We start from the raw sequence: 24780 nt of genomic DNA, 5'->3' as shown, positions 1-24780 counted from the left end.
TATGTAGCATTTATAGATCTGGAGAAGGACATATGATAAAGTTGATAGAGATGCTCTGTGAAAGGTATTAAGAATATATGGTGTAGGAGGCAAGTTGCTAGAAGCAGTGAAAAGTTTTTATCGAGGATGTAAAGCATGTGTACGAGTAGGAAGAGAGGGAAGTGACTGATTCTCAGTGAATGTCGGCTTGCAGCAGGGGTGCGTGATGTCTCCATGGTTGTTTGATTTGTTAATGGATGGGATTGTTTGGGAGGTGAATGCAAGATTTTGGAGAGAGGGGCAAGTATGCAGTCTGCTGTGGTTGAGGGGGCTTGGGAAGTGAGACAGTTGTTGTTCGCTGATGATACAGCGCTGGTGGCTGATTCATGTGAGAAACTGCAGAAGCTGGTGACTGAGTTTGGTAAAGTGTGTGAAAGAGGAAAATTAAGAGTAAATGTGAATAAGAGCAAGGTTATTAGGTACAGTAGGGTTGAGGGTCAAGTCAATTGGGAGGTAAGTCTGAATGGAGAAAAACTGGAGGAAATGAAGTGTTTTAGATATCTGTGAGTGGATTTGGCAGTGGATGAAACCGTGGAAGCGGAAGTGAATCATAGGGTGGGGGAGGGGGCGAAAATTCTGGGAGCGTTGAAGAACGTGTGGAGGTCGAGAACATTATCTCGGAAAGCGAAAAAGGGTATGTTTGAAGGAATAGTGGTTCCAACAAGTTATATGGTTGCAGGCGTGGGCTATGGATAGAGTTGTGCGCAGGAGGGTGGATGTGCTGGAAATGAGATGTTTGAGGACAATGTCTGGTGTGAGGTGGTTTGATCGAGTAAGTAATGTAAGGGTAAGAGAGATGTGTGGAAATAAAAAGAGTGTGGTTGGGAGAGCAGAAGAGCGTGTTTTGAAATGATTTGGTCACATGGAGAGAATGAGTAAGGAAAGATCGACCAAGAGGATATATGTGTTGAAGGTGGAGATAACAAGAAGTGGGAGACCAAATTGGAGGTGGAAAGATGAAGTGAAAAAGATTTTGAGTGATCGGGGACTGAACATGCAGGAGGGTGAAAGGCGTGCAAGGAATAGAGTGAATTGGAACGATGTGGTATACCGGGGTCGACGTGCTGTCAATGGATTGAACCAGGGCATGTGAAGCGTCTGGGGTAAACCATGGAAAGTTCTGTGGGGCCTGGATGTGGAAAGGGAGTGTGGTTTCGGTGCATTATTACATGTCAGCTAGAGACTGAGTGTGAACGAATGGGGCCTTTGTTGTCTTTTCCTGGCACTACCTCGCACACATGAGGGGGGAGGGGGTTGTTATTCCATGTGTGGCGAGGTGGCGATGGGAATAAATAAAGGCAGACTATGAATTATGTACATGTGTATATATGTATATGTCTGTGTGTATATATATATATATATATATATATATATATATATATATATATATATATATATATATATATATATATATATATATATATATATATATATGTACATATATATATATATATATATATATATATATATATATATATATATATATATATATATATATATATATATATATATATATGTACATATATATATATATATATATATATATATATATATATATATATATATATATATATATATATATATATATATATATATATATATATATACATTGAGATGTTTTTTTTATATTATATTTTTTATTATACTTTGTCGCTGTCTCCCGCGTTTGCGAGGTAGCGCAAGGAAACAGACGAAAGAAATGGCCCAACCCACCCCCATACACATGTATATACATACGTCCACACACGCAAATATACATACCTACACAGCTTTCCATGGTTTACCCCAGACGCTTCACATGCCTTGCTTCAATCCACTGACAGCACGTCAACCCCGGTATACCACATCGCTCCAATTCACTCTATTCCTTGCCCTCCTTTCACCCTCCTGCATGTTCAGGCCCCGATCACACAAAATCTTTTTCACTCCATCTTTCCACCTCCAATTTGGTCTCCCTCTTCTCCTTGTTCCCTCCACCTCCGACACATATATCCTCTTGGTCAATCTTTCCTCACTCATCCTCTCCATGTGCCCAAACCACTTCAAAACACCCTCTTCTGCTCTCTCAACCACGCTCTTTTTATTTCCACACATCTCTCTTACCCTTACGTTACTCACTCGATCAAACCACCTCACACCACACATTGTCCTCAAACATCTCATTTCCAGCACATCCATCCTCCTGCGCACAACTCTATCCATAGCCCACGCCTCGCAACCATACAACATTGTTGGAACCACTATTCCTTCAAACATACCCATTTTTGCTTTCCGAGATAATGTTCTCGACTTCCACACATTCTTCAAGGCCCCCAGGATTTTCGCCCCCTCCCCCACCCTATGATCCACTTCCGCTTCCATGGTTCCATCCGCTGCCAGATCCACTCCCAGATATCTAAAACACTTCACTTCCTCCAGTTTTTCTCCATTCAAACTCACCTCCCAATTGACTTGACCCTCAACCCTACTGTACCTAATAACCTTGCTCTTATTCACATTTACTCTTAACTTTCTTCTTCCACACACTTTTCCAGACTCAGTCACCAGCTTCTGCAGTTTCTCACATGAATCAGCCACCAGCGCTGTATCATCAGCGAACAACAACTGACTCACTTCCCAAGCTCTCTCATCCCCAACAGACTTCATACTTGCCCCTCTTTCCAAAACTCTTGCATTTACCTCCCTAACAACCCCATCCATAAACAAATTAAACAACCATGGAGACATCACACACCCCTGCCGCAAACCTACATTCACTGAGAACCAATCACTTTCCTCTCTTCCTACACGTACACATGCCTTACATCCTCGATAAAAACTTTTCACTGCTTCTAACAACTTGCCTCCCACACCATTTATTCTTAATACCTTCCACAGAGCATCTCTATCAACTCTATCATATGCCTTCTCCAGATCCATAAATGCTACATACAAATCCATTTGCTTTTCTAGGTATTTCTCACATACATTCTTCAAAGCAAACACCTGATCCACACATCCTCTACCACTTCTGAAACAACACTGCTCTTCCCCAATCTGATGCTCTGTACATGCCTTCACCCTCTCAATAATACATTGAGATGTATAGGTATGTATATTTGCGTGTGTGGACGTGTATGTATATACATGTGTATGCGGGTGGGTTGGGCCATTCCTTCGTCTGTTTCCTTGCGCTACCTCGCTAACGCGGGAGACAGCGACAAAGCAAAATAGATAAATAATAAATAAATAAATAAATAAATAAATAGATAAATAAATAAATGTACATATATATATATATATATATATATATATATATATATATATATATATATATATATATATATATATATATTGAAGAGCTTGTAGATTTGTGTGCTGAAAAAGGACTGGTGATCGGGAATACCTGGTTTAAAAAGAAAGATATATATATAAGTATACCTATGTAAGTAGGAAAGATGGCCAGAGAGCGTTATTGGATTACGTGTTAATTGATAGGCGCGTGAAAGAGAGACTTTTGGATGTTAATGTGCTGAGAGGTGCAACTGGAGGGATGTCTGATCATTATCTTGTGGAGACGAAGGTGAAGATTTGTAGAGGTTTTCAGAAAAGAAGAGAGAATGTTGGGATGAAGAGAGTGGTGAGAGTAAGTGAGCTTGGGAAGGAGACTCGAGTGAGGAAGTACCAGGAGAGACTGAGTACAAAATAAGAATAGGTGAGAGCAAAGGACGTAAGGGGAGTGGGGGAGGCATGGGATGTATTTGGGGAAGTAGTGATGTCGTGCACAAAAGATGCTTGTGGCATGAGAAGCGTGGGAGGTGGGCAGAGTAGAAAGGGTAGTGAGTGGTGGGATGAAGAAGTAAGATTATTAGTGAAAGAGAAGAGAGAGGCATTTGGACGATTTTTGCAGGAAAATAGTGCAAATGTCTTAGAACTGTATAAAATAAGGAGACAGGAGGTCAAGAGATAGGTGCAGGAGGTGAAAAAGAGGGCAAACGAAAGTTGGGTTGGGAGAGTATCATAAACTTTAGGGAGAGTAAAAAGTTGTTTTGGAAGGAGGTAGATAAAGTGCGTAAGACAAGAGAACAAATGGGAACATCGGTGAAGGGTGCTAATGAGGAGGTAATAACAGGTAGCGGTGATGTAAGAAGGAGATGGAGTATTTTGAAGGTTTATTGAATATGTTATATGATAGAGTTGCAGATATAGGATGTTTTGATCGAGGTGGTGTGCAAAGTGAGAGGGTTAAGGAGAATGATTTAGTAAACAGAGAAGAGGTAGTGAAAGCTTTGCGGAAGATGAAAGACGGCAAGGCGGCGGGTTTGGATGGTATTGCAGTGGAATCTATTAAATTGGGGAGTGACTGTGTTGTTGACTGGTTGGTAAGGATATTTGGTGAGTGTATGGCTCAGGGTGAAGTGCCTGAGGATTGGCGGAATGTAGGCTTAGTGCCATTGTACAAAGGAAAAGGGGATAAGGGTGAGTGTTCAGATTACAGAGGTATAAGTTTATTGAGTATTCCTGGGAAATCATATGGGAGGATATTGATTGAAAGGAAGAAGGCATGTACAGAGCATCAGATTGTGGAAGAACAGTGTGGTTTCAGAAGTGGTAGAGGATGTGTGGATCAGGTGTTTGCTTCGAAAAATGTGTGGATCAGGTGTTTTCTTTGTAGAATGTATGGAAGAAATACATAAAAAAAAAAAAAATGGATTTGTATGTAGCATTTATAGATCTGGAGAAGGACATATGATAAAGTTGATAGAGATGCTCTGTGAAAGGTATTAAGAATATATGGTGTAGGAGGCAAGTTGCTAGAAGCAGTGAAAAGTTTTTATCGAGGATGTAAAGCATGTGTACGAGTAGGAAGAGAGGGAATTGATTGATTCTCAGTAAATGTCGGCTTGCAGCAGGGGTGCGTGATGTCTCCATGGTTGTTTGATTTGTTTATGGATGGGATTGTTTGGGAGGTGAATGCAAGATTTTGGAGAGAGGGGCAAGTATGCAGTCTGCTGTGGTTGAGGGGGCTTGGGAGGTGAGACAGTTGTTGTTCGCTATTGATACAGCGCTGGTGGCTGATTCGGGTGAGAAACGGCAGAAGCTGGTGACTGAGTTTGGCAAAGTGTGTGAAAGAAGAAAGCTGAGAGTAAATGTGAATAAGAGCAAGGTTATTAGGTACAGTAGGGTTGAGGGACAAGTCAATTGGGAGGTAGGTTTGAATGGAGAAAAACTGGGGGAAGTAAAGTGTTTTAGATATCTGGGAGTGGATTTACCAGTAGATGGAACCATGGATGCGGAAGTGAGTCACAGGGTGGGGGAGGAAGCGAAAGTTCTGGGAGCATTGAAGAATGTGTGGAAGGTGAGAAGATTATCTCGGAAAGCAAAACTGGGTATGTTTACAGGAATAGTGGTTCCAACAATGTTATATGGTTGCGAGGCGTGGGATATAGTTGTGCGGAGGAGGGTTGATGTGTTGGAAACGAGAAGTTTGAGGACAATATGTTGTGTGAGGTGGTTCAATCGAGTAAGTAATTAAAGGGTAAGAGAGATGTGTGGTAATAAAAAGAGTGTGGTTGAGAGATCCAAAAGAGTGTGTTTTGAAATGGGTTGGTCACGTGGAGAGAATGAGTGGAGAAAGATTGACAAAGAGGATATATGTGTCAGAGGTGGAGGGAACGAGAAAAAGTGGGAGACCAAATTGGAGGTGGAAGGATGGAGTGAAAAAGATTTTGAGTGATCGGGGCCTGAACATGCAGGAGGGTGAAAGGCGCGCAAGAAATAGAGTGAACTGGAATGATGTGGTATACCGGAGTCGACGTGCTGTCAGTGGATTGAACCAGGGCATGCGAAGCGTTTGGGGTAAACGATGGAAAGTTTTGTGGGGCCTGCGTGTAGAAACGGAGCTGTGGTTTAGGTGCATTACACATGACAACTAGAGACTGAGTGTGAACGAGTGTGGCCTTTGTTGTCTTTTCCTAGCGCTACCTCGCGCGCATGCTGGGGGACGGGGTTGTCATTTCATGTGTGGCGGGGTGGCGACGACAATGAATAAAGGCAGCAAGTATGAATTATGTATATGTGTATATATGAATATGTCTGTATATATATATATATATATATATATATATATATATATATATATATATATATATATATATATATATATATATATATATATATATGTATATTTTGAAATGTATAGGTACGTATATGTGCGTGTGTGGACGTGTTTGTATAGATGTGTATGTGGGTGGGTTGGGCCATTCTTTCGTCTGTTCTCATTTGTTCTCTAGTCTTGCGCACTTTATTTACCTCCTCTAAAACATCTTTTTATTCCCCCCAAAATTTAATGATACTCTCTCACACCAACTCTCATTTGCCCTCTTTTTCACCATTGCATCTTATATATATATATATATATATATATATATATATATATATATATATATATATATATATATATATATGTATATAGGGGAGAAAGAATACTTCCCACGTATTCCCTGCGTGTCGTAGAAGGCGACTAAAAGGGGAGGGAGTGGGTGGCGGGAAATCCTCCCCTCTCTCGTTTTTTTTTTTTTAATTTTCCAAAAGAAGGAACAGAGAAGGGGGTCAGGTGAGGATATTCCCTCTAAAGCCCAGTTCTCTGTTCTTAACGCTACCTCGCTAACGCGGGAAATGGCAAACAGTATGAAAAAAAAAAATATATATATATATATATATATATATATATATATATATATATATATATATATATATTTGCTTTGTCGCTGTCTCTCGCGTTTGCGAGGTAGCGCAAGGAAACAGACAAAAGAAATGGCCCAACCCACCCCCATACACATGTATATACATACGTCCACACACGCAAATATACATACCTACACAGCTTTCCATGGTTTACCCCAGACGCTTCACATGCCCTGATTCAATCCACTGACAGCACGTCAACCCCGGTATACCACATCGATCCAATTCACTCTATTCCTTGCACGCCTTTCACCCTCCTGCATGTTCAGGCTCCGATCACACAAAATCTTTTTCACTCCATCTTTCCACCTAAAATTTGGTCTCCCACTTCTCCTCGTTCCCTCTACCTCCGACACATATATCCTCTTGGTCAATCTTTCCTCACTCATTCTCTCCATGTGCCCAAACCATTTCAAAACACCCTCTTCTGCTCTCTCAACCACGCTCTTTTTATTTCCACACATCTCTCTTACCCTTACGTTACTTACTCGATCAAACCACCTCACACCACACATTGTCCTCAAACATCTCATTTCCAGCACATCCATCCTCCTGCGCACAACTCTATCCATAGCCCACGCCTCGCAACCATACAACATTGTTGGAACCACTATTCCTTCAAACATACCCATTTTTGCTTTCCGAGATAATGTTCTCGACTTCCACACATTCTTCAAGGCTCCCAGGATTTTCGCCCCCTCCCCCACCCTATGATCCACTTCCGCTTCCATGGTTCCATCCGCTGCCAGATCCACTCCCAGATATCTAAAACACTTTACTTCCTCCAGTTTTTCTCCATTCAAACTTACCTCCCAATTGACTTGACCCTCAACCCTACTGTACCTAATAACCTTGCTCTTATTCACATTTACTCTTAACTTTCTTCTTTCACACACTTTACCAAACTCAGTCACCAGCTTCTGCAGTTTCTCACGTGAGTCAGCCACCAGCGCTGTATCATCAGCGAACAACAATTGACTCACTTCCCAAGCTCTCTCATCCCCAACAGACTTCATACTTGCCCCTTTTTCCAAAACTCTTGCATTTACCTCCCTAACAACCCTATCCATAAACAAATTAAAGAACCATGGAGACATCACACACCCCTGCCGCAAACCTACATTCACTGAGAACCAATCACTTTCCTCTCTTCCTACACGTACACATGCCATACATCCTCGATAAAAACTTTTCACTGATTCTAACAACTTGCCTCCCACACTATATATATATATATATATATATATATATATATATATATATATATATATATAAGAGAGAGAGAGAGAGAGAGAGAGAGAGAGAGAGAGAGAGAGAGAGAGAGAGAGAGAGAGAGAGAGAGAGAGAGAGAGAGAGAGAGAGAGAGAGAGAGAGAGAGAGAGAGAGAGAGAGAGAGAGAGAGAGAGTTACATAAATACAAAGACCCAAGGTCCAAGGAAGGTGGTATGGCCTTAAAGAAAAAAAAAGTCTCCCTTTTAAGAAGCAGAAGTAAGGCTCTCTTCCCATCCTCCATTCTCTCCTGCACACGCAGGCAGGGAAACAAGAGGGAAAATACCTTGCAGGATTAATAAGCCTGAGGAAATTTTTATAAGGAAGTCATAAGGTAAAATGAACATGAATATGCCATGCATCCTATCACCAACGACATGCATCCCACCACTTCTTGTTATAAAGACAATGCTAAGGATAGCCTTGAACTCCAGAGCCTCTCAGCTTGCCATGCTTATATCATTCCTTATGTTGAAGAATGATACAGTAATCTTAATTACTCTCTCAAAGCAGGTGCCATGGGTTAATGTCAGTATGATACCGCAACATGGCCAGGGAGAGATCAGTGGTTGAGAAGGTAGCATGATATACCAACGCGTTATGATGACTGATGAAATGAATTATTCATTACCGGAGAGAAAGTCATGATCAAGCTTAATTTTGAGAAAACATTAAGGATGTTGCTGTAAACAACATTTTCTAGAAGCTTATTCCATGCATCAATAATGTCGATGGTAAGAAAATATTTCATGCATCCAGATTAACTCGGTGACCTTTAAGTCTTAATCCATTTTTTCTCTGGTAATATTAGTGCTACTCCAAAGAAATGTTCAGAATTCTCGTAGTTTCCCCTCATATGGTGTGTTACGCAAGAAAGGAATCAATTTAGCTGCTCTTCGTTGCACTGCCTCCAATCTAAGATAGTCCTTACTTAGTGGGGGCCCAAGACTGCACTGCATTTACCAGGTTTGGTCTAACTAGACCTAGGTATAGTGACACTATCAAATCCTTGCTTGTGTAAGTAAAGCCTCTGTTTATAGAACCTAACATTCTATTTGTTTTCTGGGCAACAACATTGCAAAGCTAGGAGAATTTGAAGTTATTGGAGACTGTGACCCCTAGATATCTCACATTAGGGGTGTCCTTTATCTTGTGGCCCATTTATACATAATCTTTTTTTATAGGTTTTCTGCTTGTAACAGCTGACATTTAATGACGTCAAACGGCATTTGCCATTTACTAAACCATTCAGCGATTTAACTAGATCCTCTTGTAATATCATCATCTTCAGTTAATATGGCATTGCCGATCTTTGTATCATCTGCAAATTGGAGTCTAGGTTATTTAGTTCTACGATGATATCGTTAATAGAAATTATGAAAAGTTAGGCCTAAGTACGAATCTCTGGGGTACTCCACTAATAACAGGTGACCACGGGGATGATTCCCCATTCATAAAGAATATTTTTCCTATCACTTAACTAGACTTGTATCCAATTTCCTATGCAACCAAGAATCCCCGAAGCATGGACTTTTCGCATCAGTTTAACTTGGGGACCTTGTCAAATGATTTCTGGAAGTCCAAGAATGTTACATCATTACTTTCGTTGTCGTGTGGATATTGAATGATCTATGATAAAATTCAAGGAGGGCCGTTGTGATCTGCGTCTTCTCAAACCATGTTGTGTGTTACTGGTCAAGCTGTGTTGTTCCACATAGGCTACGATTTTATCCGTAATAATCGACCCCAGATATTTACATACAATTGATGTGAAGCTAATAGGACGGTAATGACTAAGCAATTCGCGGTTTCCCTTTTTGTATACAGAAGTGACGATTTTCAGTCTCCAGCCCTGTGGAATTATTCCATCCCGGAGAGATCTATTGAAAATATGGGTTAATGGTCAGGCAATTTCGTGTTTGCCTCGTGGAAAGAAACGATCAGGACCTGGGCTTTAAATAGTCTTCAATTTATCTTTGTTAGTGCTTCTCTAATTTTGACGGTAAATATTTGTGTCGTGTGAGTGCTATTTATGTCTTAAATTCGTGCCGTTGCTTTCTAGTGTACAGAGAAAACTAAAAAACTTGCTCATAGTTTTTGCTATGACTTTATTGTCCCCATTGGGTTCCCCTTCTTCATTTATTAAGGTTCCTGTTCCACTCCTTATATGTTTCTTATTATTGATATAGGATCTCTGTTACTATCTCTTGCAATACTCACTTCGTATTCCCACTTGACATTTTTGATAAGGACTTTCACTTGTCTTCTGAATGTTGTATTGTGTTGCAATATTTGGATCATTGTCTGATTTCTAGATCGTATCATTTCTGCGCCATATAGCTCTTGCAATATCTTGGGTGTACCATTCAGGCTTGTTGTTGGCTTGATTTTTCTGTCGTTCATGGGAATGAATGTGCCTTCAAGGTGAATAAGCTGACTTAAAAATGGGCCATAATTCCGTCGGGTATGAACCAACCAGGGTGAGAAACTTTAATGCGTCGCGCAGCCCATTAAAATCTTCCATTTAAAGATAAGGGTAGAATTACTGGTTTTAGTGGAGTCGGTTTTAATATCTACGTCAATCCTAACCATGTTTTGGTGCCTAGATGTTCTCCAACACGGGTATTAGTTAAGGAAAACTCCTGGGATGCAAGAACTAAATCAAGTATATTAGCTTCTCACGTCGGCCCAAGTGATGGTTTGGTACAGAAAATTGTCTTCGACAAAGCTGATAAGTCTAGCAGATTCACTCTCTACACCTGAGTTAGTTTGCCAGTTGATTTCTGGAAGATTGAAATCATCAAGAGTGATCGAGTCTATCCTGTATTGCTCGCTGAAAACTCTCGTACGTGAAACGTCAACATCTGCTTGCTGACTAGGGCATCTATAAATGACGTTTTTATAAAGCTGGGAAGATTCTGTGCTAATCTAAACAAACAAATTTTCAGCAGCAGCAGATGTTATAGTATGAATTTCGATGGGGTTTCAGTAAAATTTTACAATAAGTGCGGTTACACCTCCTCGACCGTCTCTTTCCCTTACAAATAATTTGTAGAGTGGTAGATTGTAGTTATTATAGTCAGATCGTTATTTCTTGAGTTCAGAAATATATAAAATAAACCAATGATATTTACGTGTTCACTGTTTACCAAGCAATGCAATTCACTACTTTGTTTCGAATGGATGGTGTATTCAAGTAAAGTCCATTTTCTTTCTTCGATTGATTTCTGTAGGAGATGGGGGTGTATGATTTGGTGACCGGCTATTTTTAGACCTACGTGTGAGGACACTGACCATACCATCTGGGAAGTATTATAACATTTCAGATTATCATAAATGGCTTGTTAAGTCGAAAACCTTTCACTTGTAGGGAGAACCTACGTTGAATATGAATACTAAACTAATAAGTATGTCAAAGACTGTCTCCATGCTTCTGAAATTGAAGCAAAGGAAAATGCGAATGACTGAGAAAGATCTCTTGAAGTAAGAGATGTGGAAGATGCATAAAAATTTCAAATAAGCGCAATATTGGAGTATTTGATAAAGAAAAAGGTATACTAGTAGTATGAAAGAGAGGACTGGAAAAAAGAGACATGTTTAGCGGATTAGCGGTTTCGCGGAAGCTATAGAAATAATAACTTAGATACAAATTTCGTACTGAATAAAGAAATGTAGTGCAGAGAGAAGTCAACATCTGTTACCAGATAAGTAAGACAAACGCATGCTTAACAAGCAAACGCTTTGATATGACAAAATCAACTCGGAAATTCAACCTCCTGGTTACAGATACTGCAACTGCCACTTACCATGTTACATACATATCGGCAGTATTTTACCGACATATTAATATTAACCAATATAATTTGACCTACTCTAATTGCATGTAGTTCCAAAAGACCTACCTACATTCAATATGATAAAATTTAATCATCCAAAAAATTGGAAATTAAGAAACATACAAGCAACGGCACTAGTTCAGCAACACCGGGAGCATGAAACCTGCGCAGTTCCTCCACGACTTGGGAAGGAGTTGGACGTCCCATAAGTTTTCTTCTGTATTGTGTTGTTTTATTCTCACTGTGATACTCTGAAGTAAGTTGAAGCTTCGAGTATTTCATAATATTGTCTCAAAATTTCATTACGTATAAGTTCACGCATATCATTTTGTCTAGCTTGGTGTTTAGTGATTTGAGAACATACATTATTCGAATGTTTTAATGTTTATACAATTCATTCGTATCCTTCACCTCCTGCCAGCAATTGATTTATTTCATGTGATTAGATAATTAAGCTTTTCCCCTTCGTATTAAGGGTAAAGCTCTTGTATCGAAGTAAATTTTGCTTTTCATAGGATTGTTCGTTACTAATTTAAACAACCATCCGGCAATAAAATGAAAAACTCGTTAGAGATTAAAATGTTGGCCGCTCTCCATGGAAGTGTTGCTATTCTCATAGTTTATATAGGCGTAGAACTGCTGAGATGAGTGTTTAAGACTGGATGGGTGGAGTAACTGAAAGACGCCAGTAAAAATGACAAATGGCACTATCGGGTTACTTTCGTAACCTAAAGACAGATTGGAAAGTTTCTGAAAGGAAATCTTGATCGTGCATTGCTGAACGGTAGCACCGAACATGATTCATATTTGGTCAGACAGTCGATGATTTAAATGGAATACGTTTATCTGTATAGAGGGTGGATGGATATTACAAGGAAGGAATTCCAAAGTTTCGTCAGACAGAACTTTATGAATATTTTTGGTTTTCTTTATATAGCTAGCATGTAACATAGGCTCTATGGAACGGGTAAATTGTCATTGTAAAGCTGAGTTTAGGGGTGAGTGGGTTTGGAACAATGTTTGTTATCGAGTTTGCATGCAAATTGAATTTCATGTTTTACAGATTAGTCTGCACCACTTGAACAAAAATAAAGTAAATGTCTAGTTTAGCTCCGCACTCTGCTAGCTTTTGATACTGATTATTGTGCATTGTATGTGTAGTGTTTAAGGAATACAGTAAAAGTTGTGGTGCATGAATTTGAACATTATATTTCACGAAGTGGCTCCGTGGCAGGAGTATGTAGGTTGCGTGACGGCTAGTAGCTTGTACGGTAGGCGGCTAGAAGAACCGGTAAATGTTATATATATTTAGTTGCATATGTGGTAGTTTTTACAGAGTATTGCAGTAATATTATCTATACAACAGGCCATGCTATCACTTTGTGATGGTATGTAATATATGGATTACATGAAAAAAAAAAATCCGGAACTATGCGCTCACCACAATTTGGTCAATACGCTCCCAACACAAATATATTTCCCCCAAGATAAAGGCTTATTTCACTCGTATTTTTTGTTTAGTTTTGCTGATTAAGCTTAATGTACGGCGCATGGGTGTTTAGGGGATACTGATACTGGCATGTTTTTGCCAACTAGGGATGTAACTTGTAACGGTTACACCTCTTTTCGTTCTTGTACGTAAGATATTACGTATTACGATTAATAATTACAGCATATAGTAATGCATTACCTATCGTTACGATTAATATTTACGGCCGCGAACTATTATATATGGATTTGATTTTCATCCGTTTTGGACATTTACCTTGGAACCGTAGTTTTGGAAGCGGGAAACCACTAGTGATTTGCGATAGCAATGATTTGGATCATTCAAAAGATATCAAATACAAATTCAATCAAAGGAAACCTAACATACCTAAAATTCACTGGAATTCCGAAACGGTAATAATACATATCTATTTTTCACAATCACAGTTTCCCGCGTTAGCGAGGTAGCGACAGTCATACGAAGGCCCTACCCGCTTATATCCCTTCTTTGGTTATCGTGTGTAAAGCACTGAAACTACGGCTTCCGGACGCTTCACATTCCCGGGTTATGTGAAGCGTCGGCCTCTATAGATATAGCATAGTTCAGTTCATTCTACCCTGTGCACACCTCGCCCTCTGCATGTTCAGGCCCCGATCGCTCAGGATTTATCTCGCGCCATCCTTCCAACTCCAATTTGGTCTCCCCGTTCTCCTTGTTCCTTCCACTTTTGACACCTTTATCGACTTTATCAGCCTTTCCTCTCTCTTTTCATATATCAAACCATTTCAGCACACCCTCTTCGGCTCTATCTACTCCGTTCTTATTTTTGACACTTCTTTTTCTTTCTTAACTTAATCAAACCACCTCGCACTATATATCTCCCTCAAACATTTTATTTCTAATACATCCACCCTATGCACACCCTTGTTTATATTATATACCCTATACCTTGCATCCATATACTGTCGTTGAGACTTCTGTACCATCAAACATATACATTTTTGTCTTTCCAGATAACGATCTCTTTCTGCACATTGTCCAGTGCTCCCATAACCACCCTCCCCCCCACCACCACCATGATTCACTTTCGTTTCCATGGTTAAGTAGGGCTTTCACAGGTTCTGTTTTCACAAGTTTAACTTTTACAGTTTTCCTGACAATCGTAAGCCTTGGAAATATCACTTTTAGATGATAGTGAATATTAAAATGAAGCCAAAAATCACGTTTGAGAAGTATAATGTATCCTTATAACGTTAGGACCACAGAACAAAATTACCTTGTACTAATATTCAGATCTAGTGTCAGTTTATAGCTGAAGATATCTTGCCTGAAACTTAAGGCTCATCGTATTACGGAATTCACTTAAAATTGTACAACGGGAGATTTAGATCATTCGATGTAGACTTATTTTTCCCGCACTTAGGTCTAGCATTAGACCAGTTACCTTTCATAAAAGTTTCCGGAGTTTGGAAATTGAAATTGTGCAAGATAATGAGGATAGTGTAATTTTTGTTTAGTCATGCATCGAAATAATTTTGTTCTATGATAATGTGTGTTTACAGATTATAAGAATTATGAGTTATTCAGGGCTCTGTAGACTCTTGATGTTTGATAAAAGCAATGAATGGGGAAAATGTTTGTAAAATGAAGTGAAAAAAAGCTTGTAAAAACCTCATCTAACCTTCTTATCAGCTGAGATGTATGTATGTTTATAGTATTCCAGACTAAATGTAACATATACCAGTATTTAAGCAATGCGCCAAATGCCAGAATTTAAACACGGTGGGCCTGTGGTAGCCATCGCTGAACATCAGCAGCCATTACTCGTGGTATCCAGTAGAAGACCATGATCATGCTGGGAGTGTGTATTATAAAGACCTGTTGTTAGAGGAGGTCAGGGTGTTTTCAAGCCTTCCGTTGCTCTGATAGTTTAACTATTAATTGTTACCTATCTCCCTTGATTTTGAGAACTCAGGTTTTCTAATCTGCTTTGTATCGAGATGTAATGCTCCAAGACATATCCAGCTCATATTTAAACTACAGATATTGCTGAACATAATTAATAGCAAAACTTATTTTAGGGGTCCACTAAACTTATAAATTACCGTAAAGGGTTCATTCATGTAGATGCACAATAGCTATTGTTTGATTAAATGTACTTGCAGCGCGGCATGACGTTTGTAATAATGTTGTAGTAACGAGATAAGTAAGTTGATTTGTATTAGTTAGAAAATTAGGCGTGTTAATTAATCTGATGGAAGTTTTAAATTGAAGAAATTAGAATGATATACTCCAAAAGTTTATGAAAATTATAAGTTTTCGTTCTGTAGTGATGTGTGGCTCTGAGTAAATCTAGTAAATCCAACGACAGTAAGTTATCACACAGGGTTTCTAGTAAAAGTATTTTTCTATCTAATCATGGTGCCTTCCCCATTTCAAGTGATTTGGGTAGGACTTCTCAAGAAATTTTTGCAAACTCCCTGATAGTATTGTCTTCTACGAACCATGGTTCGTGATGGGAAGCTTATCCTCGTTTCTTCAGTTTTGTCTGCTACGACATAATGGGCCATATCATGATGGAGTATCATATAACTTTTTTAGGCGTTGAAAATTTATTTCTTGTTCTGCTGATTGTTAAATTTTCTTCCAGAGATGAAGCTGTGGGAGCCTACAGGATGCTGCTTTTGTTTCAGTCTGCGTACAGGGAGTCTCATCCTATGTTCTTTCATACTGGTAAGATACTAAGTACACTGAAATGCTTGGCCAAGGGAAGGAGTTATGTGCTCCCATTCCCGCACCTCCCTCATACTTTATTTGATCAACCTTCTTCTCACAACATTTTGTCCTTGACCATTTCCGCACTTGATCATTTAAGTCCCTCCCCTCTCATACGTACCACCGTAACTATACCATCAAACATACCCATCTCTATCCTCGGTGACCTCCGTTTCCACTTATACTTAATGGACACAGCTGATGGCTTGCTTCAGCCCTAATTGTTTCATTCACTGCCATGTCCATTACCCATATCTAAAACTCCATTTCTGGTTCTCTCCAAGCAGTCGCGCACTTCAACTGGCATCTCTTCCTTATTGAACTTGATAACCTTACATTCATCCACATTCTCTTTCTCGTGTCACACACTTCTCTAAACTCATAGATCGGAATCTGCAGTTTCTTTTTTTAAAGAAGAGTTTTCACATGAGCTGTCAACAAACTGGATCACTTCCTATGCCTCCCCACTCCAAGCTGTACAGACCCTATACCACTCCATAAATAATTGGAATAAACTGCCATATCACAAACCCCTGCTGCAGCCACACCCTTGCCAGAAACAACTCGTCGTTCTCTCTTACTGCACGCACGCAAGTCTAAATAAATCTCTGTAAAAACACGCTGATACAAGTAACTTCATTCTCACACCACATTTGTAACAACTTCCACAAAGCATATGCTTTCCTGAGATCCATAAATGCCACATCGGATAGATTTTTGTTTCCGTAACTATTCCTCACAGATTCTTCGGACACCTGAGCCACTCTTGAAACCACAGTTCTTTCCCAGTCTGATGTTCTGTGGATGGCACTAACCTCCCAACTAATTACTCATCACCAGATACACGCGACAGACTTGTATCTTCATATTTGTCTCCCTTGCATTTATTCAGCGGTACTACACAAGCAATCTGCCAGTCTTCAACTTGAGACGCTAAAAACCCAAATAAACAGTTGATTCTCTCGAGTTCAGTTGACACTACGTAGTTCAGTTGACACTACGTATACCAACTGCCTTGCCCAGCTTTGTCTTGGGCTTTCAACCACCTCTTCTCTTGTCACCATACAACCACCTCTTCTCTTGTCACCATACCGCTTTCCACGACGCTTTCACTTTGCACATTCCTTACACACCACAACTGCCACGTTTGGCACGAACCCAGTGCTCACTCCATCTCTTCAACTCCTTGCCTGTTACCTTCATATCTGCTCCTGTCATTGATACTCCCATTTCTTTTCGCAGTCTTCACCACCATCGAAAACATTTTCCTATCCTGAGAGTTGCCAGTACCCTCGTGACCTAACTTACGCAAAAGGAAATACCAGCATTCATTGAGATGCATGCTTACCGTAACAATCTGGCCACTTTTGAGAGGTTGTCAAAACGGTATTCCACATACTCTTATGTATACAACCATGTTGTGCCATATTTCCAATGTACTATCCATTTATAGGTATATGTATGGCTACCTGTACATAAATGATATATTCAGCAAGCTATTTACGTCATACATTAGGTCTAAACTAGAATATGCTTCTCAAGTTCAGTCACTGCACTTAAGCGCAAAGAACTATTCGAGTAGGTGCATACTCCTGAAGAGGGCAACAAATATGGTACCAGAATCAAGAGACTAATAACAAAAAGATCATGCTAGAGGAGAGTGAAAAGTGACCTGATAATTTTTCAAGTTAAAAAATCGACTTGATGTGAACAGTTTAAAAATTTAGGATCGAACTGGAGGCCACAACATGAAAGCGAGCAAGAAGCAAATTTTAGTCACAAGAAGTACTTTTATAAGTAGTAGTGGATTAATGGAATGAACTTGGTTATGAGACGGTAAATGTAGACAGCATAAAAAAAGATAGATTATAGAAGAAAAAGTTCCAGATGCGCCCCACGAGGGAAACTTCCCTCCCCTTATGATAATAGTAGGTGGTTAAACGCAGGCTTAGTACTGTTTGGTAGCGATACTTGTCTAAAATTATTCATTACCGTTTTTGTGTTTTGTATAGAAAGTGTTTGGATAAGAAAATTACTAGATACTTTGATGTGAAGGGCGACTGTACTATGAAGATTTGCATAACTATATATAACCTTTTAGAGAGTTAAAGCTCTATGATGATAATTGTCTTGAGAGGGTCTTAAAGGTAAAAGGAAATAGAGCAGCCTCAAGTCTACCGAAGTTGATTGATAATTGACTAATTTCGGAATACAGTGGTAGTACATGATCGTGGAACATTCATACATCGTTGATTGTGATGCTAAAATTTGACAGTTCTTGTTTCTAAGGTATATCGAATAGAATGTTGCATGATCTAGGTAATAGTCAGTTTACAGAATGTTTAGATTGCATGATAAAGGTAATATAGTCTGTTTACAGTGTTAAGATACAATTTTTGCAGGATTTATTAAGATTTTATGAGAAAGTTAAATGCTAACGTTTTTGTATAAGCTAATTTTGTGAATGCCTTCTCATATTAATTACAGATAGGTTGTGCTTTGAACTTGTACATCTCGTGGAATTCACTGAACAACAATGATAAACTGGTTAAGGTAATTGGTGAATATTGCTCCAGGGAGGTCCCAGATGATAGTGATTGCAAAATGAGAATGAAGAAGTTGGGTAAGTTTATTAATAGATAAATGAGAAATTTATGCCAGATGAAGCATTTTTGGTTCCCTCATTATGATGTTTGTTGATTCCGAAATCTTTATATGTGTGAAATATGTTAGAATACTAGTCCTCTTGAATAATTCCTATATTCATAGCTGAGTCTTATATTTTTTCATGTAGCCAAGATTGCTCGGAAGGAGTAGCACTACTCCTAAAGCAGTTGTAGGGTATGTGATAGTGTAAGAAAGTAAATTCTAGATTGATGTGGGTAAAACAAAGTGGATGGAGAAATGGGTGATTATTGGTGCTTATGCACCTGGTCATAAGAAAGATCATGAGACGCAAGTGTTTTGGGAGCAGCTGAGTGTGTCAGCAGCTTTGATGCTCGAAACCGGGTTTTAGTGATGGGTGATTTAATTGCGAAGGTGAGTGATGTGGCAGTTGAGGGGATAATTGGTGTGCATGGTATTCAGTGTTGTAAATGGAAAGGGTGAAAAGCTGGTGGATTTTTGTGCTGAGAAAGGACTGGTGATTATGAATATCTGGTTTAAAGAGAGAGAGATAAGTATATGTACGTGAGTAGGGGAGATGGGTAAAGGGCGTTATTGGACTGTGTTAATTGATAGACGTGTAAAAGGCTTTTAGATGTTAATGTGGTGAGAGGGGAATCTAGAGAGATGTATGATCACTAAATTAGAGGCGAAAGTGAAGATTTGTAGAGGTTTTCAAAAAAGAAGAGAATGTTGGGGAAAAGAGTGGTGAGAGTACATGAGCTTGGAAAGGAGACATGCGTGAGGAAGTACCAGGAGAGATTTAATGTAGAATGGCAAAATTTGAGAGCAAATGACATGAGGGGAGTGGGTGAGGAATGGGCTGCAGTGATTGCTTGTGCAAAAGATGCATGTGGCATTAGAAACGTGGGAGGTGGGCAGATTAAAAAGATGAAGTAAAGTTGTTAAAGAGAAAAGAGAGGCAGTTGGATGGTTCTTGCAACAAAGGAGTGCAAACGACTGGGAGATGTATAGAAGAAAGTGGCAGGAAGTTAAGGGAAAGGTGCAAGGGTTAAAAAAAAAAAAGGGCAAGTTGGGGTGAGAGAGTATCATTAAACTTATGGGAGAATAAAAAGATGCTTTAGGAGGAGGTACATAATGTGCATGAGACATGAGAACATGTAGGAACATAGTTGAATGGGCTAAGCAGGGAAGTAATAACAGGTAGTGATGAGATGGAGTGAATATTTTGAAGGTTTATTGAATGTGTTTGATGGAGTGGCAGATGAAGGGTCTTTTGGTAGAGGTAGTATGCAAAGTAAGAGGGCCAAGATGAATGGTTTGTTTAAAAGAGAGGAGGGAGTGAAAACTTTGTAGAAAAATGAAAGCCGGCAAGACGACGGGTTTGGATGGTATTGTAGTGGAATTTATTAGAAATGGGTGTGACTGTGTTGTCGATTGGTTGGTAAGGATATTCAATGTATGTATGGATCATGTTCAAGTGCCTGAGGATTGGTGGAATGCATGCATAGTGCCAGTGTACATGGTCAAAGGGGATAAAGGTGGTTGTTCAAACTATGGAGGCATAAGTTTAAATATTCCTGGGAAATTATATGGGAGGTTATTGATTGAGAGGGTGAAGGCATGTACAGAGCATCAGACTTGGGAAGAGCTGTGTGGTTTCAGAAGTTGTTGAGGATTTGTCAATCAGGTGTTTGCTTTGAAGAATGTGAGAATACTTTGCAAAAAGATAGCTTTGTATGTAGCATTTTTGGATCAGGAGATGGCATATGATAGTTGATAGAGATGCTTTGTGGAAGGTCTTAAGAGTGTATGGTGTGGGAGGTAAGTCATCATATAGTTGATAGAGATGCTTTGTGGAAGGTCTTAAGAGTGTATGGTGTGGGAGGTAAGTTAGCTAGAAGCTGTGAAAAGTTTTTACCAAGGATGTACGGCATGTGTACAAGTGGGAAGAGAGGAAAGTGATTGGTTCCCAGTAAAAGTTGTTTTGTGGCAGGGGTATGTGATGTTCCCATGGTGGTTTAATTTGTTTATGAATAGGGTGGTTAGGGAGGTAAGTGCAGTTTTGGAGAGAGGGGCGAGCATGCTGTCTGTTGGGGATGAGAGGGAAGCGAGTCAGTTGTTCGCCGATGATACAGCTCTAGTGGCAGATTCGAGTGAGAAACTGCAGGAGTTGGTGACTGAGTTTGGAAAAGTGTGTGAAAAGAGAAACTTGAGAGTAAATGTTAATAAGAGCGAGGTTATTGGGTTCAGTAGGGTTGAGGGACAAGTTAATTGGGATAAAAGTTTGAATGCAGTAAAATTTGAGGAAGTGAAGTGTTTTAGATATCTGGGAGTGGACTTGGCAGCGAATGGAACCATGGAAGCGGATGTGAGTCACAGTATGGGGAGGGGGCAAAGGTTCTGGGAGTGATGAAGAATGTGTTGCTGAGAATGTTATCTCGGAGAGCAAAAGTGGGTATGTTTGAAGGAATGGTAGTTCCGACAATGTTATGTGGTTGCAAGGCATGGGCTATAGATAAGGTTGTACACAGGAGGGTGGATGTGTTAGAAATGAGATTTTAGGACAATATTTGGTGTGAAGTGGTTTGATCAAGTAAGTAATGAAAGGGTAAGAGATGTGTGGAAATAGTGTGGTTGAGAGAGCAGAAGAGGTTATGTTGAAATGGTTTGGACATGAGGGAATGAATGAGGAAAGATTGACAAAGAGGATGTATGTGTCAGAGGCAAAGGGAACAAGGAGAAGCAGGAAACCAAATTGGAGGTGGAAGGATAGAGTGAAAAAGATTTTGAGCTATCGGGGCTTGAACGTGCAGGAGGGTGAGAGGCATGCAAGGAATAGAGTGAATTGGAACGATGTGGTATACCTGGGTCGACATGCTGTTGATGGACTGAACCTGTGCATTTGAAGCATCTGGGGTAAGCCATGGAAAGGTCTGTGGGGCCTAGATGTGGATAGGGAGCAGTGGTTTTGGTGCATTTCACATGACAACTAGAGACAGTGTGAACGAATGTGGCCTTTGTCTGTTTTTCCTGATGCTACCTTGTTGAAGCGGAGGGTAGCGATGTTATTTCCTGTGTGGCTTGGTAGCAACAGAATGGATGAAGGCAAAGAAGTATATGTACATATGTAGATATGTATATGTCTTTGTATTTGTATGTATGTATATGTCTGTGTATGTATATGTTAAGTATATGTGAATGTATGGGCATTTATTTATACAAGTGGATGAGCCATTCTATGTTTCCTGGCACTACCTTGCTGACGTGGGAAATAGCGATTAAGCTTAATATAAATATATATATCCTAGCCAGGTACCAAATTTATTAACCAACCTTTAATGAGGTCAGACTGCCACAGACCTTTTAATTTCTTGTGTGGGCTTGAAAAGACTAGTTTGTGCTGCATTTCTGAGAATTGAAACACTTGCTGGTCAGTACTTTTTGGGTGCCCTGCCTTGTAACAGAAAGTCAACTTTCTCAAGCTTTTCAAATGAAATCTGCATATGAACATTTTTACCTGCTGTGATGGTGCTAGTTATTTGGTATGTTAGTATCCATACACAGAATACTGCTCAAACTGCACAAGGTTCTGAGTTTGCATTAGAGGTGACATGTCAAAGCAAACCTCGATGGTATGCAGCCCTGAAAAATGCCTATTCATGGTGCCAAAGGTGTGACTTACTTGACCGTTGTATTAATGTGCATCCAATGTGTTATGGACAGAATTTGAATTAAATGCACCAGTAACGGTTGGGTGAAACTGATTTACCCAGGAATTTAGTATGCCACAATGTCCAGGTTCCTTGTTCATTATGGAGTCATTATTGATGGCTTTCCAACTAGATTCTGCAGTTTGACCAGTTCACTTTTTGACCATGGAACAAGGGTTAACTGGAATAGCTTCTGGTACTTTATCCCAGTTTTACCATTTTTTATAGATAAATATGTACCTTAGCTTAAGGAAACTATGGATTTTATTGTACCCTGATTGCCTTGATTGACTGAAAGAAGATTTAAAGTAAGTTACCATAAGAATCTTAGAAGCCTCAGCTTAGTTCTGTTAGATTGCAATGTCAGTATCATAATCTCTGGCTCATGTATCTTATTTTCATGCTTGGTATAGATATTATTTTGTATCATATCTAAAGTGTTGCCCCTTCAACATCATGAGTTGACCTTGCCTGATTCCACTCCTTGCCAGAATGGTTTTATACAAAAATGTTAGAGCAACCCTAAAAGATACTCTATAGAAAGAGGTTAACCAACTAAAAGGAAGTGAAAGTAGACAGTATTCAAGTACTTTGACAATGTTATATAAAATGACATGGAAGTCATTAGTAGAGCAAGATGTCACTCGGCTGACTATTCATCCAATGTCTTGTACTGGATGCAATGAAAATGGTAGCATTGAAGTTTTTTAAATTTTTTTTGTCCTGTGACCTTCAGTGAAAGCTACAACTGTAGCACATGCTACTTATTGTGTAACTTTAAACAATAGGTTGTGATAAATGGGTCGCTGTGTGTAGCTTAGTAAGGATACAGGTTTATTTGTATATTTGATAAGATATTAGTATAGAAGACATACACAAACTCAAGACTGCTGCTGTTCAGTTTATGACAAAAAATGAACAGCAGCAGTCTTGATTTTGTGTGTCTTCTGTACTAATATTTTATCAAATATACAAATAAACCTGTATCCTTTTTGAGGGTAATTTATGTGAGGATATTAGTGTAAATTCATCTGCATGGTCTCGGCAATGGTTTCAGAAAACCTAAATTCACACTCCTTGCACAGGAATTGTGTATCACCAATGATCATACAAGTAACAGACATGAATGTGAAGCTTTCTCAAGATCAAATAGGTGATAGTACAGTAATGGATCAAGAATGAAAGCAGTAGGCCTAAGTAGAGCTCTTGATTGTCACAAAGGTTATCCTGAGATGGGGTGCTGTCAATGTTGGACAACAGAGAAATAAATGTAATGACACTGTATGCTTGTTGGCACTCTGATAATGGTACATCTCTTGGCTCTTTGTAATTATTGCATGTCCAGGGCACTGACAAGGCAAAACTGAAATACACAGCATAAGCACAGGAAGATAACTGGTAGAAATTGTCGCCAACCTCATTTAAGAAGCAAACAGGTGGGCATTTGAAACCACTTATTCACATTTATATGGATAAATTTTTTGGCATGTATTCTATAGTTGGTGGTGGCAAGGTTTAGTTTTTAAGTTCACCATTAATTGAATATACAAGAGCTTGAGCTCTTACAATCGTTGTTATCCCATTCCTTGTTCATTTGCCAATTATTTCATTCTCTGTGCTAAGCACTTGGGCAGATGTGAATGGGAAGACTTGTTTATTCTGGTGCAGTGGGTGGCTGGGCCTCTGTTGCCAAGGTAATCTGGACCTCTGATGTTCAGAGAGGTGTGTCCTCTAGGGGTTTTATTGTTGAATACCTTTGTGGAATAGAGAGAGAACTTTCCTTTGAGCGATAATGTAGATCTCTCCATTGAACATTAAGGGAGAGTACAGGTTTGGAAAATTGCAGGAAGTGTTCTGCATGTGTTGTGAACCTCTGTGGAAGACTTGCCAGACAGTCGCATGGTCTCCTAAGATGTAACGAAACCATGTGAAAGTCTGAAACTTTCTTATTTAGAGGTATATTGTAGAGTGTAGAGTAAAAGAACAATATAATCTCCCTGTAGGACATGAAACTGGATGATGGTTTTCTGTGAGGGCTTGCATCATTGAGGCAGCAGTGAGGTTTTTCTTCGTTTATTTTTGGTCAGTCTTGGATCCACTCCAATAAGGTGGGGATTATTCATATCCAAGTATCATTAAGATGCTCTGTATTTACAGTTCATGATATTTCATGTGGTGGTGTAAGGCATTTCCACAAAAGACTTTTGAAAAATACATATATTGAGGTTTATACAACAGGTTTTGAAAGATGGAAAATTAAAGGCATGGGTTGATGAATACTCGAGAGTATTCCCACAAGGTGTGTCAC

General features: G+C 39.4%; 1 protein-coding gene across 1 annotated transcript in view; it reads left to right on the top strand.

The window, feature by feature from the left end:
- The first annotated feature begins 11973 nt into the window (after positions 1-11973).
- The window catches only part of LOC139755476 (uncharacterized), a 31104-nt gene continuing 18297 nt past the window's right edge, over positions 11974-24780 (top strand). Inside the window, exons 1-3 of the mRNA XM_071673815.1 lie at positions 11974-12126; positions 16010-16092; positions 18622-18757. Of these exons, the coding sequence (XP_071529916.1) occupies positions 16012-16092; positions 18622-18757 (217 nt within the window). The 5' untranslated portion in view covers positions 11974-12126; positions 16010-16011. The remainder of the gene's footprint in view (positions 12127-16009; positions 16093-18621; positions 18758-24780) is intronic.

Source organism: Panulirus ornatus, chromosome 19 (genome assembly GCF_036320965.1).
Source record: "Panulirus ornatus isolate Po-2019 chromosome 19, ASM3632096v1, whole genome shotgun sequence".
NCBI classification, from domain to species: domain Eukaryota; kingdom Metazoa; phylum Arthropoda; class Malacostraca; order Decapoda; family Palinuridae; genus Panulirus; species Panulirus ornatus.
Note: the sequence above shows the minus strand (reverse complement) of the source record. Positions and strands in the feature narration are given on the sequence as shown.